Below are 14,952 nucleotides of genomic sequence, written 5' to 3' on the forward strand. Positions count from 1 at the left end.
CCCTCTAATCATCGAACATACCAAATTGCAGCCCTCTAGACTCAGTAGTTTTTATTTTATTTAAGGTTAAATTCAGCCAAAATCGTGGGGCTGGCATAGGTATAGGGCAGGCCACCACCAAGCCGTGGCTGAAAGCTTCATGGGCCGCGACTCGTACAGAAAATTCTATTGCGCCGAAGAAACTTTTGCATACTTTTTATTTGTTTTATTTTAATTCTACCCTATTCATTTTGAATGAACTGTGCGATTCACGCTTGATGAACATAAAATTATTTCGCAAAAATATCGAGCAAACGGAAACGAGTTACTGGAAAGAGATGAAGATTCAGGATATGAGTTCTAAAAGGTAAGAATGCTACTTGGCGGTGTTCCTTGTCCTCACCAGATAATGAAAATTGCTTGACCATAGAAACCGGTTCCACGAAACCCTTTGAGATGGAAAATTGGCGTTGTCATATCCATCCGGTTCCAGGACGTCAACAGTATACTTCACGATTAGGATTCTTAACTGGAAGGGCTCTTGAAAATTCACCCTCATTTTCTGGAATTACTCGTAATGTTATATTGATATTGCGTGCTGTTATATAAATTCCCCATGTACATACATGCAACATTGTTTACAACTCAACATGACATCATTATATAGTATATAATGTTGTCATATTGAGTTGTGAACAATGTTGCATGTATATACATGGAGAATTTATATAATATCACACAATATCAATATAGCAGTATATAATATATACTGCAGGTTTGCAAGACTGTATCTTATGGCTACAGACAATAAAAGAACCATCCATTGGTCACACATGCAGTGCTGAAGAAAATCTACTTTTAAATCCCTGTAGGGGTTAGTGCAATCAGTGTACCTCACACGGTGCACTGTAGGCAATGTATAATTTGAAGGTTCTCTGCACCATTCCTTCGGCTCATAGTTGCAACCCCTGTCTTTCCTTTTATTTTACCTCCGTTCATATTTTTCTGCCATTTGACTTTCCTCCCTCTCCTAACAATTGTTTTATAGTGAAACAGCCAAGTTTTATTCCTTTTAAGGCTTTAAAACCTCCTTTACCCTCAATTTCCTTTTCAGCGCCGAATGACCTTATAGGTCCTAGTGCTTGGCCTTAGGCCTATTTTTTTTCCAATTTCAACTTATAAGAAAACCAAAAAAAGACAAAAAAGTAAGGAAAAAAATAGCAATCGATTCAAAAGCCTAGAATTCACATCTGTACATTTGATAAAACGTCTTTTATTTTCTCGTCGTTATGGATTTCTTAAAATAATTTCATAAAGAAAGCTCACAAACTGACTCATCTTCCCCTTCTGTTTATCTCAATTACGTCCCGCTAAGCTATCCTTAGGGGAATTTATGGCCTCCCCTCTTTCCTTTGCCACTTCCTAACATATTCCCAGTGCTACGTTGGCATTAGGATTGTGCAGACGAAGAGCATGCTTAGTTATATGTTATATACGGTCTGTTACACAAATTCAATTTAGACACTTAAGTTGGACATCCCGCAAAGCGTCCCTTCATGAATTTCAAAGACTCCCGGTGGCACTGCAGTTTCAGAGGGATTTCCAACCCGATGCGCGAGACATTGTAATCGCTTCGATATCTCGATTGATATCCAGGCTTTCACGTTGAAGCCTTCTGTAAAAAGTGTAACATAAGGGAAGAAAATATAATACGAGTAAAGAATTGACGTTTGATTGGACTGAAAGGCCAAGAGCGATTACTTGTTTATCACAGGATTTAATATTTTCATCTCAAGATCATTTCCAATTTGCCAGATAACTGAATGGTTCATAAATATAATTTCTCGTGAGCAGGGTTACAAAATTATGCTCTTGAATTAAACACTTTTAACTTTCAAATGGCTACAGGAGAATTCTTTCCTATTCAACCTGAAACCATTCATACTTCACTCTCGCTTTTAAAGATTTCAGAAACTAGCTGAGTAGAAATTTCATTTCTCAGTACGCATATTTATTTAGAAAGAGAATTCCGATCAGGTATTTGATAGTGTCCCTGTCCCCTTTAACATTTCTCCCGTGTCCTGGTAGCGCCTTGCCTGTCTTAGCATCTTCCATAGGGATGCTCCTGCACAGTAACAAAGTCAGTGTATATGGCAGACAATATTCCCTGCAAACAGACCGGGTTGCGTAAGGTCATCTTGAGAGCCAGGGTTTCTTGTTTTAGGTTTCTGTATCCAGGGATTTCGTGACAAGTTTGAGCCTTCTCGGGAAATCCCGGGATTTACCGAGATTAGACATAATAACAAATACCCTATGAAAATCAACATCTGGAACTTGTTGAATTTCATGCTACATATTATCATTTTCATTCAACTAAGGAAATCTTTGTGGTATATACTGGTACTTTAGCATGTTTATAATTGGAAGTTTGAACAGAGATTGATATGAATTATATGATTTTACTAACGTAGTAAGGAGTACAATTATACGCAGCATGACAACATTTGCACATTCTTAGTGGAAATGTAACACCTGAAAGGATAAGAGGATTGTGAGTCCAGTTAATCTCATCATAGTTCACAGAGAATTGTAGATAATAGTTCTTAGTCCTACGATGAGCATAATAGGCCTTACGATTGTCTTATCCTTTTGTGAATTCAGGCTTTGTTGTTCATGAAATAACTTTTCAGGAAGCATAAGCAGTCAATGCTTTTGTCTATCAGCCTTGTTCTTATTTTGTTAATTAAAAGCCCAGCAGCCGAGAAAGCCCTTTCAGCTACAATTGAAGTTGGTGGCACAGAGTGGAGGGCCTGAAATAACTTCGCTGCCTGAAGTTTGTCGGTTAGTGTCGTTTTGCATCTGAAGACATCTGACGAGACTAGAGGATGGCTATGCAATTTGCATTTCCTCCTCGGTGGAGGTGCTGACTGCAGGTTCTTGATAACATTTTTTAGCTGCTTCCATGAGGATGTACACTGATCTTGGTGAACTTGTTAGTCCTTCTGCACTAGTAAGGTTATCATAAGGCCTGCAAGAAATGAACTCCTTTTATTTACTCTTTTGTGTAGGGAACTTATAAGCTTCTTTGAAAATAGAGAATTCTGTTCATTCAGTATAAATGAATTTTCCCTCAGAACCAATCGCTGCAACATGTCTACTAAGCTATTCAACCTAGTTTCTGAGTTCAGTTTCAGCGTCAATTCTTTCCCATACTCACTCACGACATGCTTCCGTAGTTTTTCGTTTTTTGTTGGTGATCGTTTACAGATTTTCACAATTCTAATCTCACCGTATTTTCTAACACATCGTCTGATACTAATTCTGAAACATTACTCAACTCCTCTTCTTTAGTATCTAAAAAAGTTAAGTATATTCTAAAAATGTAAAGTATAGTTTATTTTAACCAGACTACTGAGCTGATTAACAGCTCTCCCAGGGCTGGCCTGAAGGATTAGATTTTTTATGTACGTGGCTAGGAACCAATTGGTTAACCTATAGCTTATTGAGGGATCGGAATCAAATTATATCATGAAATGAATCTCTAATCACCAGAAATAAATTCCTCTGATTCCTCATTGGGGGGAGTTGGGAGCGAACTTAGGCTAACTGAATGACAGGCGAGTACGGAACCGAGGAGCTTTCTTCAGTTTCTATTGCAGTAGTAGTTTCAGTACAATCCTGCTCTTGGATCTCGGTGAGGCCTTGAATTTCAAACTCATCAGTGTTCTTGTACAATACATCGGAAACTGCTAAGCGTATTCCATAAGGATAACTCAAATGATGATGTGTTCATCATTTCCCCAAATGTTACCATTGGAGAGGAACAAACTAACACCATCAGTTACACTTCTTTTTATTTTTACAAATTTCCAGAAGACTCTACTGACACCGAGTTATATTTGTTTCCAAAAAGTTTGTTTAAGATATTCCCCTTGAAAATAAATTTACAATCACGTAGGTGGACAAAAAGAAAGCGTGATTTTTAAAATGGGTTTATCTTTGGATAATACACATCGCTAAAAAATAAGCATTACTTGAATATCAATTTATACAATAGTGGTACTTTCTGGAATTGAGGAATGGTGAGAGTTGTAGGTTCACTTCCAGCAAAAGCTGCAGTTGAGGTGGTTATGAATAAACTGGCCGAGTGAACCTACAACTTCTGGAAGCCCAACTCTTTGAAAGTGAACCTGCAACTCTCACCATTCCTCAATTCCAAAAAGAACCACTATTGTGTAAATTGATATTCAGTAACGCTTATTTTTTAGCGATGTATATTCATCCAAAGATAACCCAAACGTAACTCCATCATTTTCCATTTTGTAATATAAAACATCACGCTTTCTTTTGTCACATTGTGATTGTAAATTCTATTTCAAACGGGGAATATCTTTAAACAAACTTTTTGAATCAAACATACTCGGTGTCAGTAGAGTCTTCTGGAAATTTGTAAAAATAAAAAGAAGTCTGTATTTAAGGGAAGTTAACTCGGCAAGTCTTCCAGTTTATCATCTTTCAGTGAATGTTACATTTTCAAAATCTATAAATAAATATAAATCTTTGATATTACACCTTAGATAGATTTCATTCCTTTTCCTGTCTAATAGAAGGGTGGGATAAATAAATATCCGGGTGTGTTGTACGGTTTGGGGTGTTCTCTGCTCTAAGTGTGTTCTACAATCTAGGTGTGTATTACGCTTTGAGTTTTTACCATGCAACGCCGGGTACATCAGCCGGTGATTGATAAAAATTCCATATACCACTATGCCTGAACTGACCATAGCTCATTGTCCTGCAAAGCCTTGCTAGTAGGATTTTTTTTTTCAAGTATTAACTTACACAATTCTCAATTCCTTACACAGATACTTGCCACCCTTTATCTACAATTACTTCAGTTTTCTGTAAGGAATAGTAATTTCTCTTATGCATAAGAAAAAGGTCATAATCTTCCTGTTACATCTATGGCATTCTTTATTTAAGGTCATAGAAGTGACAGAAAGACTGTGACCTTAAAAATATGATCGTTTTTTGACTGAGAAAAAGACAAATTAAGTGATGAAAGAGAGTGGGAATGTGGATGAATAGTTTTTTTATAATTCGGTAGGATTAAGAAATGTAACAGTAAAGAGGAATTGTATATAAAAAATGAAAGAAAAGCAGTGATCCTGGGCCAGACTGATGCGGGTTCAGATTGCTTTTTTTTTTTTTTTTTTTTTTTTTTTTTTTTTTTTGTTTTTTTTTGTTTTAGCGAGGTAACGCTAACTGAAGGAGAAAAAATCTTCTCTTCCCCCACCAGATTTTTGTGCTTGGAACTGTTCATAATAGGAAAGAACTTATTCAAGGTAGATCATTGGATACAAATCCATGTAATGAATTGTGTATGATAGCGCTTTATTGTACAAGAATTTCAGCGGCAACATCATGAAAAAAGTAAGCTATTGAAGATGACGGAAACGAACCCTTACGAATAGGGGGCTTTTATAATGACCGCATCAATGTGTGTGTGTGTGTGTATATATATATATATGTATATATATATATATATATATATATATATATATATATATATATATATATATATATATATATATATTCACAAATGCTTCGATATCAATAACATAGTGTATTATTGAATTCATTGTTTCTAGGGGGTAACTTACAAACAAAGGGAATTATCAAGACGTAGATCTGCAGCGGCCAAGATACGCACCTCCGAGTTTGCTTTAAATTCAATTGATAAATAATAGAGTACCGTAGCCATGACGTCGCGGATCACGTGCTCCACCACTTGCTCTTTTCGCTCCATTAGAAATGAGAAGGCCCAGATTTGAATCGCCCATGAAATCGGTAATACAGGGGAGTTAGCATTTTGACCCATATAATTGATTTGAAATAAGTATTTGTATAATGTATATATGCTGCTTAGTTGTAATTTAATTTTTTACATACTATAGTATAAATTTGTATTTTTCTGTCAAAATATATGGTTCTCAATGCTAACTTTCGTCTGTTAGCGATTTTCTGGCCGTTTCAAATCCGGCCGCATTCATTTCTTAGGGAACGGAAACAGACAAGGGTCTCAGTGAGCAGTGGTGATTCCGTCACACGACGTTGCTCCTTATTCTTCGACCATTCTTGCCGGTCCAGTTGTAATCTTGAGTTTTAATGATTTACATCGCATAACGAATTGGATATCAAATGACATTTTTAGTTAATTAAATCACAATGGTAAAATATAAAGTTTCATCCCAACCACTCGAGAGTAAATATAATTCCTTAGGTAAAAAGGATTTTAAAGGTTATTCACCACTTTGGTGGCGACTTGAATCAGGCTTGCAGAGGTTGTCTCGGTTGGGGTTGGGGTTGGTTGGAGTTGGGGGGTGGGGTGGGTGGGAAAAAAGGGTTCGTGCTCTGAACTGGCCAATCAGAGCCATGCAAACGCGACCAAGCCTATGTTTTTAATCTATCCGCGTCTTTCAAATTTCATTTTATCTTTATTTCTCCTCTTATCTTTTTTTTTTCTTTTTGCTGACGTTATCATATTTGTAAGAGACAAAATAAGGGAAAAATGACAGCAGTAATATCCTGTACGTATAGTAACTACATTTTTCCTTTTTATTTTTATTTTGTGAAGACGTTCTTAACTGCTATATTGTATGTTGTTCGTAAGAATATACTAGTATATGTATATCGTGTTGTAAATGTGAGAAAATGGTAGCAACTGATTGTTTACCATCCAGATTTTTTATTGTTTAAAATCACACACACGCGCGCGCACACAGACATATATATATATATATATATATATATATATATATATATATATTATATAATATATATATATATATATAAATTAGATATATATATATACCGTATATTATATATATATATATATAGATATATATATTGCACATATATATATATATATATATATATATATATATATATATATATTGCATGTATATATATATATATATATATATATATATATATATATATATATATATATATATGTGTGTGTGTGTGTGTGTGTGTGTGTGTGTGTGTGTGCGCGCGCGCGGGTGTGTGTGATTTTAAACAATAAAAATTCTGGATGGTAAACAATCAGTTGCTACCATTTTTCCCATATTTACAACACGATATACATATACTAGTATGCAGAAGCCAGGTACTATGTCGTACCTCTAAGTAAATGGGGATACAATCCACAATGAAGTAAAATCCTCTTGTAGATTAAAATATATATTCTTGTACAGGATTAAAGCTTTCGACCATCAACTGTGGTCTTGTTCACTAAAATGTGATATGTCACCTCAAGGAACTAACAAGTAAGAGCACAAACATTTGAAAAAACAACGGTTGGGTAACAAGCTAGTTCATATTATGAATGATCAGGCGGTTGAGCCCTCGTTCTTTCCAGAATTCGTCTAGATCTTCGTGGGGGAATGTTTCTATTGTCAACTGCTTGTTCTATAGTGGTTGGGTGGTGTTTGTTGGAAAAATGACCTAAGTGGAGTAAACAGGAGAGGAAGCAGCATCGTTTATTGGCACATATATTTCTAAAGTTTGAAATTTTCCCTTTCCTACATATCTCTTCACAAATATCTGTATTTTCTGCAATGCCAGTATTTCCTGCAAAGGTCTCGTTTAATGAAATTAACGCCCCTTCTACTACTCGTCTCAAAGTCCTGTCGTTACATGCAAAAACAACCTTTGTACCTTTAAAATTTATTGCGTGGTTTTTCTCCCATGTATGTTGCGCAATTGCACTGTGTGAACTTCCCCTTCTGCAAGCAGCAACGTGTTCTTCCCTTCTCTTATCAATGGAACGTCCGCTTTCTCCCACGTAACATTCATTGCAATCACTAACAATGGTATTACATATCTCCTACATTCTCTCTATACCCGAGTGATCTGGAGCACAGAAGGAAGTGCTCGAAATATATGGTTACAACGTTAAAATAGTGTTTTACGGGCCGTTTATCTTCATATTATACTGTTGTATTACTGTAAAAGGACATTCTATATATAATATATATATATATATATATATATATATATAATATATATATATACGCATATGATATATAGATATATATATTATTTGTTGGAGTTTCTCAGGAGTCTTTAAATGAGATGCAGTGCAAGCTTCTTCCCTTCATTCACACTAGAATGATACAGTCACAGATACAAGTTCAACAATGAAGACTACAAATCAATTTGAAGTTCTGTTAACAGCAACTGCTCTGGCTTTGGGTAGCTGACCAACTTCGTCAGAGCTGTGCGGCAGACCTTTCTTTTTCCAACTGGTGCTCTCCTTCGCTGCTGGGCTTCTAAAAGATTCTACAAAGGAGAATGTCCCACCTACAATAGGCGGGATATGCTTTTTTGCCCTCCTGTTGGTCATTCATATTGGTTTTAGATTATCTAACGCCGTCCTTTAGGTGTGATGGATTGACTTTAATTCCTCCCTTGTGGGTAGAACTTATGACGTCACCGTAACTGTCGAGTTTCCGGCAAGAGTGTAGAGGTCGGGGTCATAGGGTTAACGATTTTTATGGAACGCCGCTTTGATTAAAACTTTGTGCGTGTTGCGGCTGCTGTTGGGGACTCTTCCTGTGACTAATTCTCTCTCATCTCTCTCTCTCTCCGCTCTCTCTCTCACTCTCACTGTCTTGTTTCTCTTTCTTTTATATTAACGCTGTTTCTAACTGACATTCTCTTAGCTATCATTACATATGGCAGTCCCCGGGTTGTTACGAACGGTTTCAGCTTACGGCATTCTGAGTTAAGGTGCTTTTCAATTATATCCATCAGAAAATTATTTCCAAGGTTATGACGCCTACAAACAACTGATAGTAGAAGAAAAATGATGCCAAAAATGCAAAATAATCAATATTTGAAGTTTTTTTTTGATGAAAATGCAATAACAATGCAGTTTACATAGTTTTTAAACGTACCAAAAGCATTAAAAGTAAGTTTTCTTAGGATTTTTATGATGTTCTGGCTTATGACAATTTTCGGCTTACGACGCGGTCCTCAAGCAACGGAACCCCCGTCAGAAACCCAGGGACTGCCTGTAATACATTTTGCAGAGGTTGGACCAATACCCATAGAGAACGGCAAGCGATTTGGGTGAAACACCCGATGCCTTTTTTTTTTGGTTTTTTTACAAACTTGCAATTATGGGGGTAGTCTCTCGTTTGGACGAGGGGTTTTTCGTATAATGTGGTTCTGACCCCACAGTAAGCTGCAAGTCTCGTTGCTAGCTGCCCAATTGGTTCCAACAACCAAAAAATAACTAATCCTTCGGGCCAGTCCTAGGAAATCTGCTTATCAGTTCAGTGGTCTGGTAAAACTAAGATATACTCAAGTTTTACAAATTTGGCTTTATGTAGCTAATTTTTAAAAATACTAATAACCGCAAAACAAATTAAGATGCAGATACTTTCACCAATGTAACAAATTCATATTCAATAAAAAGCTAGAAAGAAAGAAGCACATCAAAAATATCAATAATAGCACAGAGATAAAGACAAAAAGTTTATAAGAGAGAGAGAGAGAGAGTATTGTTTGCAGTTTTTTTGGCGTGTGTAGTTTCTAGCAACGAAAATGCGCTGTGAATTGAATAGTCTTTTACCTGTCCAATTGTTATTATTCTTAATGTAGAATGAAATGGTCATGGAAACTACTAATCCACAAACAATATTATGGTGTGGACACTTTTTTTAAACTAACAGAATAGCATATACAAAGGTTTAAGGATAACGCTGCCCATGCATGTGGTGAGAGGTAAACCTTTGATAGAAAGTGACTTGGGACACGCACAAAATTTGACAGTGACTTGTTCCCGCCCCACCTTACCATCTACAGCTACTGACTTAAGCCACTTGAGACCCTGAAAATGTTTGTAAACAAAACGAGCCTGACATCGACATCAGGAAACGTCAACGTCATATTTTACAGAATTCTTTACCATTATTCACTTCTTCAATTGTGATCATAGCATACTAGTATTATTTGTATGGATGTTGTTCAGTGTTACCACAGGTTGATCTTTGGCTGGCTAGCATATATAAACCTTAAAACAGCTATAAGACCTTCTTTTCCTTTGCATGAGAAGGTTGCACAGGCTGGAATATTGAAAAACGATCCAAAAAGTAGAGGAAATAGACCCTGATAAAATTAGTTGAGCCAAAAAACTGCAGCCTAAGATCGGTCATATAATACGCAGCCTAACTCACCAATGCCAAGGTAGCAGATATTGGTTCCAAACCCTCCCCAACACAAGAACTAGTACAATGGTAAGGGGGACCCACCCTGCAGTAGAGTTGACTTTCGTAAAGAGAAGTTAAATTCCTACAATACATCTCGCTGGCAATAGCTTTTAAAATATGCCAATCAAAATTGTCAGCGATAATTAATTCGTTTACAACATTTATAGCATTAGCTATAACTCCATCGGCACTGCAAACTACTTTGCTCTTTGAAACAGAATCTGAGTTGAGTTATTTTCTATTACAATGCATCGTGAAAACAATGAAGAAGATATCATTAAGAAAGATATTTTACGATTGCCCTGGTGATAAAACGAAACTAATAAGATGAGGCTTGTTCACCATGGTATTAAACCAGAAAAGAACTTGAAAGTCTCTCTCTCTTTCATAATTTTTTTTATCTCTGTCCTATTATTAATATTTTTTTTATCTGCTTCTGTCTTTCTATCTTTCTACTAAATACGAACTTGTTACATTGGTGAAAATATCTTAATATTTCATATTGTGTTAGTATTTCAAGGAAATCACATGCGGTATAGCAGTAATTCGCAAGTGAACTGAAAATTTTGCTAATTTGCTGCTGTAGGTATTGGGTATGATTGTAACAATACTGCAGTCGTAAAGAAATTATCCGAATATATTGAGAATAAAAATGCTTAGGAAGTCAGTTAGTTCAGAATTGGTATTTCCAATAGATTATCGTATCCTATCAACAGACGCGACTGTCCACAAGATCGATACAAAGCTTTTCACCCAACAGTGTTAACGGTGGTGTTCTGTAATCAGCAAGCCATCTCATATATATATATATATATATATATATATATATATATATATATATATATATATATATATATATATATACATGAGGTGGCTTGCTGATTACAGAACACCACCGTTAACACTGTTGGTGAAAGTTATGTATCGATCTTGTGAACAGTCTGTTGGGTGCTTAATTAGTTACTTGTTCAACTGCTTCGGGGTTTCATAGTCGCGGATTCGTGTTCGCTCTGGATCAGGAGGGAACGAACTATTGTGTGCCATGGTACCAAAACACTTCTTCCTCTCACTATACTTTAGAGCGGTGTATTACACCATCATCACTAGCGAGAGAACACAGGATGATTATTTTTTTATAACAGGAATTAGATAGTTTCTTAAGAGACCTACCTCGTTGCCTTAATTGACAGTAAGTCTCGGAATAACCTGCAGCGATGTGGACAGACGCATCCACCCCGTGTAATCGCTGTAATGAGTGTCACATTGCTAAAGAGGATGGAGAGAATTAGGGGGAACTGTAGAATCCTTGACTGGAAATGGTACCCCTACGTATAACTCATTAATGATATATTTTCTGTTTATCTCTATCTTATGCTGGCAATTTAGATGTAGCAGTAAAAGTAGTTTACTTTTATAAGTGTAATAACAAACAACAAGGGCGCGTTCACAACAAATGCGCCACGTCGAGTCGACCAATTGCGGGCCTCGCCAGCCCGCCCTGGGACGCCTAGCAAGAAAGAGAAAAAGAGTAAACCGTTAAACTTATTTACTTTTATAAGGTGTTAATAACAAACGAAACAAGGGCATTGCATTCCACAAAATGTGATGCATTAAGTGGACCAATTGCAGGCCTTCCCTGACGTCCAGGGACTCCTGATGGGCATTGCCCATTCCCCAGACACCAGGCGAGACTTGCCCACCCTCCCAGGACACCGCTTGCACGTTCCCGGGTATGGGCGGGTGAAGCCCTCCAGTATCCCGGGACTGAAAGCCAAAGCCAACCAGGTGTCAAAGGACAGGAAGGAAGGTGAGCCCCCAGGTGTCCCGCCGGGATGGACGGGCGAGGCCATACAATTTCGTTTTTCCTAGGACAGCAGGCCAAGCCTGCCCGTCCCAGAACTTCTGGCGGGGATGGCCACTCCCATTCCAGGAACACCTTGCGGGCCTCACCCACCGGGAACCTGGATGCGAGATGGGCATCACTCACCTGTCCCGGGACACCTGGCAGACCTCGCCCACCCGTCCCGAGAAACCTGGCGGGCCGCACCTGCCCGACCCAGGACACCTGGCGGGCCAAGCCAGCCCGTCCAGGGACACCTGGCTGGCCGAACGCGCCCCCCTCCACCACCCGTCCAGGGAGACCCTGGCGGGCCACGCCCGCCCCTCCAGGGACGCCTGGCGGGGGCCGCCTGCCTGCCCGTCCGGGACGCCTGGCAGGCCTCTGCCCGCCCTCCCGGGACGCCTGGCGGGAACCTCTGCCTGCCCGTCCCGGGACGTTCTGGCGGGCCTCGCCAGCCCGTTCGGGGTGGGAACGGGCAGGCCCGGGACAGAAAAACGCTGGAAAACCTGGGCACCCGGCTGACAAAGTCCCAAGACACCTGGGGGGTCCTCATCCTGCCCCTTCCCGGAACCCGTAGCGGGCCTACCCACCTCCAGGCCCGCACCCACCCGTCAGGCCCGCCCACCCGTCAGGCCCGCCCACCCCGTCCAGGGACGCCTGGCAGCCTTCCCGCCCTCCCGGGACGCCTGGCGGGCTCGCCCGCCCGTCCGGGACACCTGGCGGACCTCCCCCCGCCCGTCCCGGGACGCCTGGCGGGCCTCGCCCATAGTTTTTCCGTTTCCCAGGAACGGGCGGGCGAGGCCCCGCCAGGTGTCCTGGGACACCTGGCAGGCCTCGCCCACCCGTCCCAAGAAACCTGCAGGCCCGGGCAGGCCCGGCTGACCAGTCCCAAGACACCTGGGGGACCTCATCTGCCCCTTCCCCTTCCCGGAACCCGTACAGGCCTCGCCCACGCCCGTCAATGAAAAGGGCCCGCCCACATCCCATCCCGGGACACCAGGCCTTCCCGTCTCGAAACCGCCTCCCGCCGCGTCCCGGGACACCTGGCGGGCCCTGCCGACCAATCCCAAGACACCTGGGGGGCCTCACCTGCCCACTTCCTGGCCTGCCCACCCATCCCGGGACGCCTGGCGGGCCTCGCCCACCCATCCCGGGACACCTGGCGGGCCTCACATGCCCCTTCCCAGAACCCGTAGCGGGCCTCGCCCACCCGTCAAGGCTCGCCCGCCCGTACCAGGACAACTGGCGGGCCTTCGCCCGCAGCCGTTCCCAGGAACGGGCGGGCGAGGCCCGCCAGGTGTCCTGGTACACCTGGCGAGGTCCTCGCCCACCCAGCAGTCCCGAGAAACCTGGCGGGCACCCGGTCTGACCAATCCCAAGACACCTGGGGGACCTCACCTGCACCTTCCCGGAACCGAGCAGGCCATCGCCCACGCCCGTCAAGGCCCGCCCACCCATCCCGTAACACCAGGCCTTCCCGTCTCGGGACACCCTGGCGGGCCTCGCCCGCCCGTCCCGGGACACCTGGCGGGCCCTGCCGACCAATCCCAAGACACCTGGGGGGCCTCACCTGCCACTTCTTGGGACCCGTAGCGGGCCTCGCCCACTCGTCAAGGCCTGCCCACCCCGGGACGCCTGGCGGGCCTGCCTCGCCCACCACATCCGGGACACCTGGCGGTCCTCACATGCCCCTTCCCGGAACCCGTAGTGGGCCTCGGCCCACCGTAACACCGTCAAGGCCTGCCCACCCTATCCCGGGATGCCTGGCTGGCCTCGCCCACCCGCCCGGGACGCCGGGTGGGCCTCGCCCACTCCGTCCCGGCGCCTGCGGGCCCCTCGCCCCCCCCCCCCACCCGTCCCGGGAACGCCTGGCGGGCCTCGCCCGCCCGTCCTTGGACGCCAGTGGGCCTCCTCCATCCGTCCGGGACCCGCCTGGCGGACCTCGCCCACGCACCCGTCCCCGTGGGACACCTGGCGGGCCCTGGGGGGGGGCCGGCACCAATCCCTAAGACACCTGGGGGGGGGTCCTCCCACCTGCCACTTCCTGGGACACGTTAATCGGGGGGGCCTCGCCCACCCACCCCGTCCAAGGCCTGCCCACCCATCCTGGGGACGCTGGCAGGCCTACTGCCCCGCCGTTCTCCGTGACGGCCGGAGGGCCTAGCCCGTCCCGTCCCCGGGACGCTGGCAGGCCTATGCCCGCCCGTCCTGGGAAGCCTGGCGGGGCCTAGCCCGCCCGTGCCCATGGACGCTGGCGGGCCTCGCCCGCCCCGCCGGGACGCCTGGCGCCCGGCCTATGCCCGCCCTGTCCCCGGAAACGCGCATGGGCGGCCCTATGCACGCCCGTCCCCGGGACGCCTGGCGGGTGGAAGCCAGCCCCGTCCCCCAGGACGCCTGGCGGCGGAGGCCGCGGTCCCGGGACGCCTGGCGGGCAGAGGCCCGCCGGTCCACCGGGACGCCTGGCGGGCGGAGGCCCACCGGTCCCGGGACGCCTGGGGGCGGAGGCCTCGGCCGGTCCCGGGACGGCCTGGCGGGCGGGAGGTCCCGCGTGTCCCCGGGAAGCCTAGGCGGGGGCGGCCCCCGCCGGTCCTGGGACGGCCTGGCGGCGGGAGGCCCCGCCCGTCCCAGGGACGCCGCGGCTGGGCGGAGGGCCCGCGCTCCCCCGGGACGCTGGCGGGCGAGGCCCGCCCGGTCCCCGGAGGAGGCCTTCGGCAGGCGGGGGGGGAAGGCCCCCCGCCCGTCCCCGGCACGGGCCCCCCTGCGGGCGGAGGCCCGCCCGTCCCCGGGACGCCTCACCCTGGCCCGGCTGAGGCCCGCCCGTACCCGGGACGCCCTGGCGGGGCGGAGGCCCGGCCC

At 44.2% G+C, this 14,952-nt stretch overlaps 2 protein-coding genes across 2 annotated transcripts; both read left to right on the top strand.

Moving 5' to 3' along the window:
* The first annotated feature begins 12,167 nt into the window (after positions 1-12,167).
* LOC135223018 (basic salivary proline-rich protein 1-like) lies at positions 12,168-13,689 on the top strand. The gene is made up of 2 exons (XM_064261526.1): positions 12,168-12,923; positions 13,039-13,689. The coding sequence occupies exons 1-2, from the start codon at positions 12,168-12,170 to the stop codon at positions 13,687-13,689; spliced, it is 1,407 nt and encodes a 468-aa protein (XP_064117596.1).
* Positions 13,690-13,855: 166 nt separating this feature from the next.
* Positions 13,856-14,260, top strand: LOC135223019 (splicing factor 3B subunit 4-like). The gene has a single exon (XM_064261527.1). It carries the CDS (start codon positions 13,856-13,858, stop codon positions 14,258-14,260), a length of 405 nt encoding a protein of 134 aa, XP_064117597.1.
* The last annotated feature ends 692 nt before the right edge of the window (positions 14,261-14,952 follow it).

This window comes from Macrobrachium nipponense, chromosome 8, assembly GCF_015104395.2.
Source record: "Macrobrachium nipponense isolate FS-2020 chromosome 8, ASM1510439v2, whole genome shotgun sequence".
Classification (NCBI taxonomy): domain Eukaryota; kingdom Metazoa; phylum Arthropoda; class Malacostraca; order Decapoda; family Palaemonidae; genus Macrobrachium; species Macrobrachium nipponense.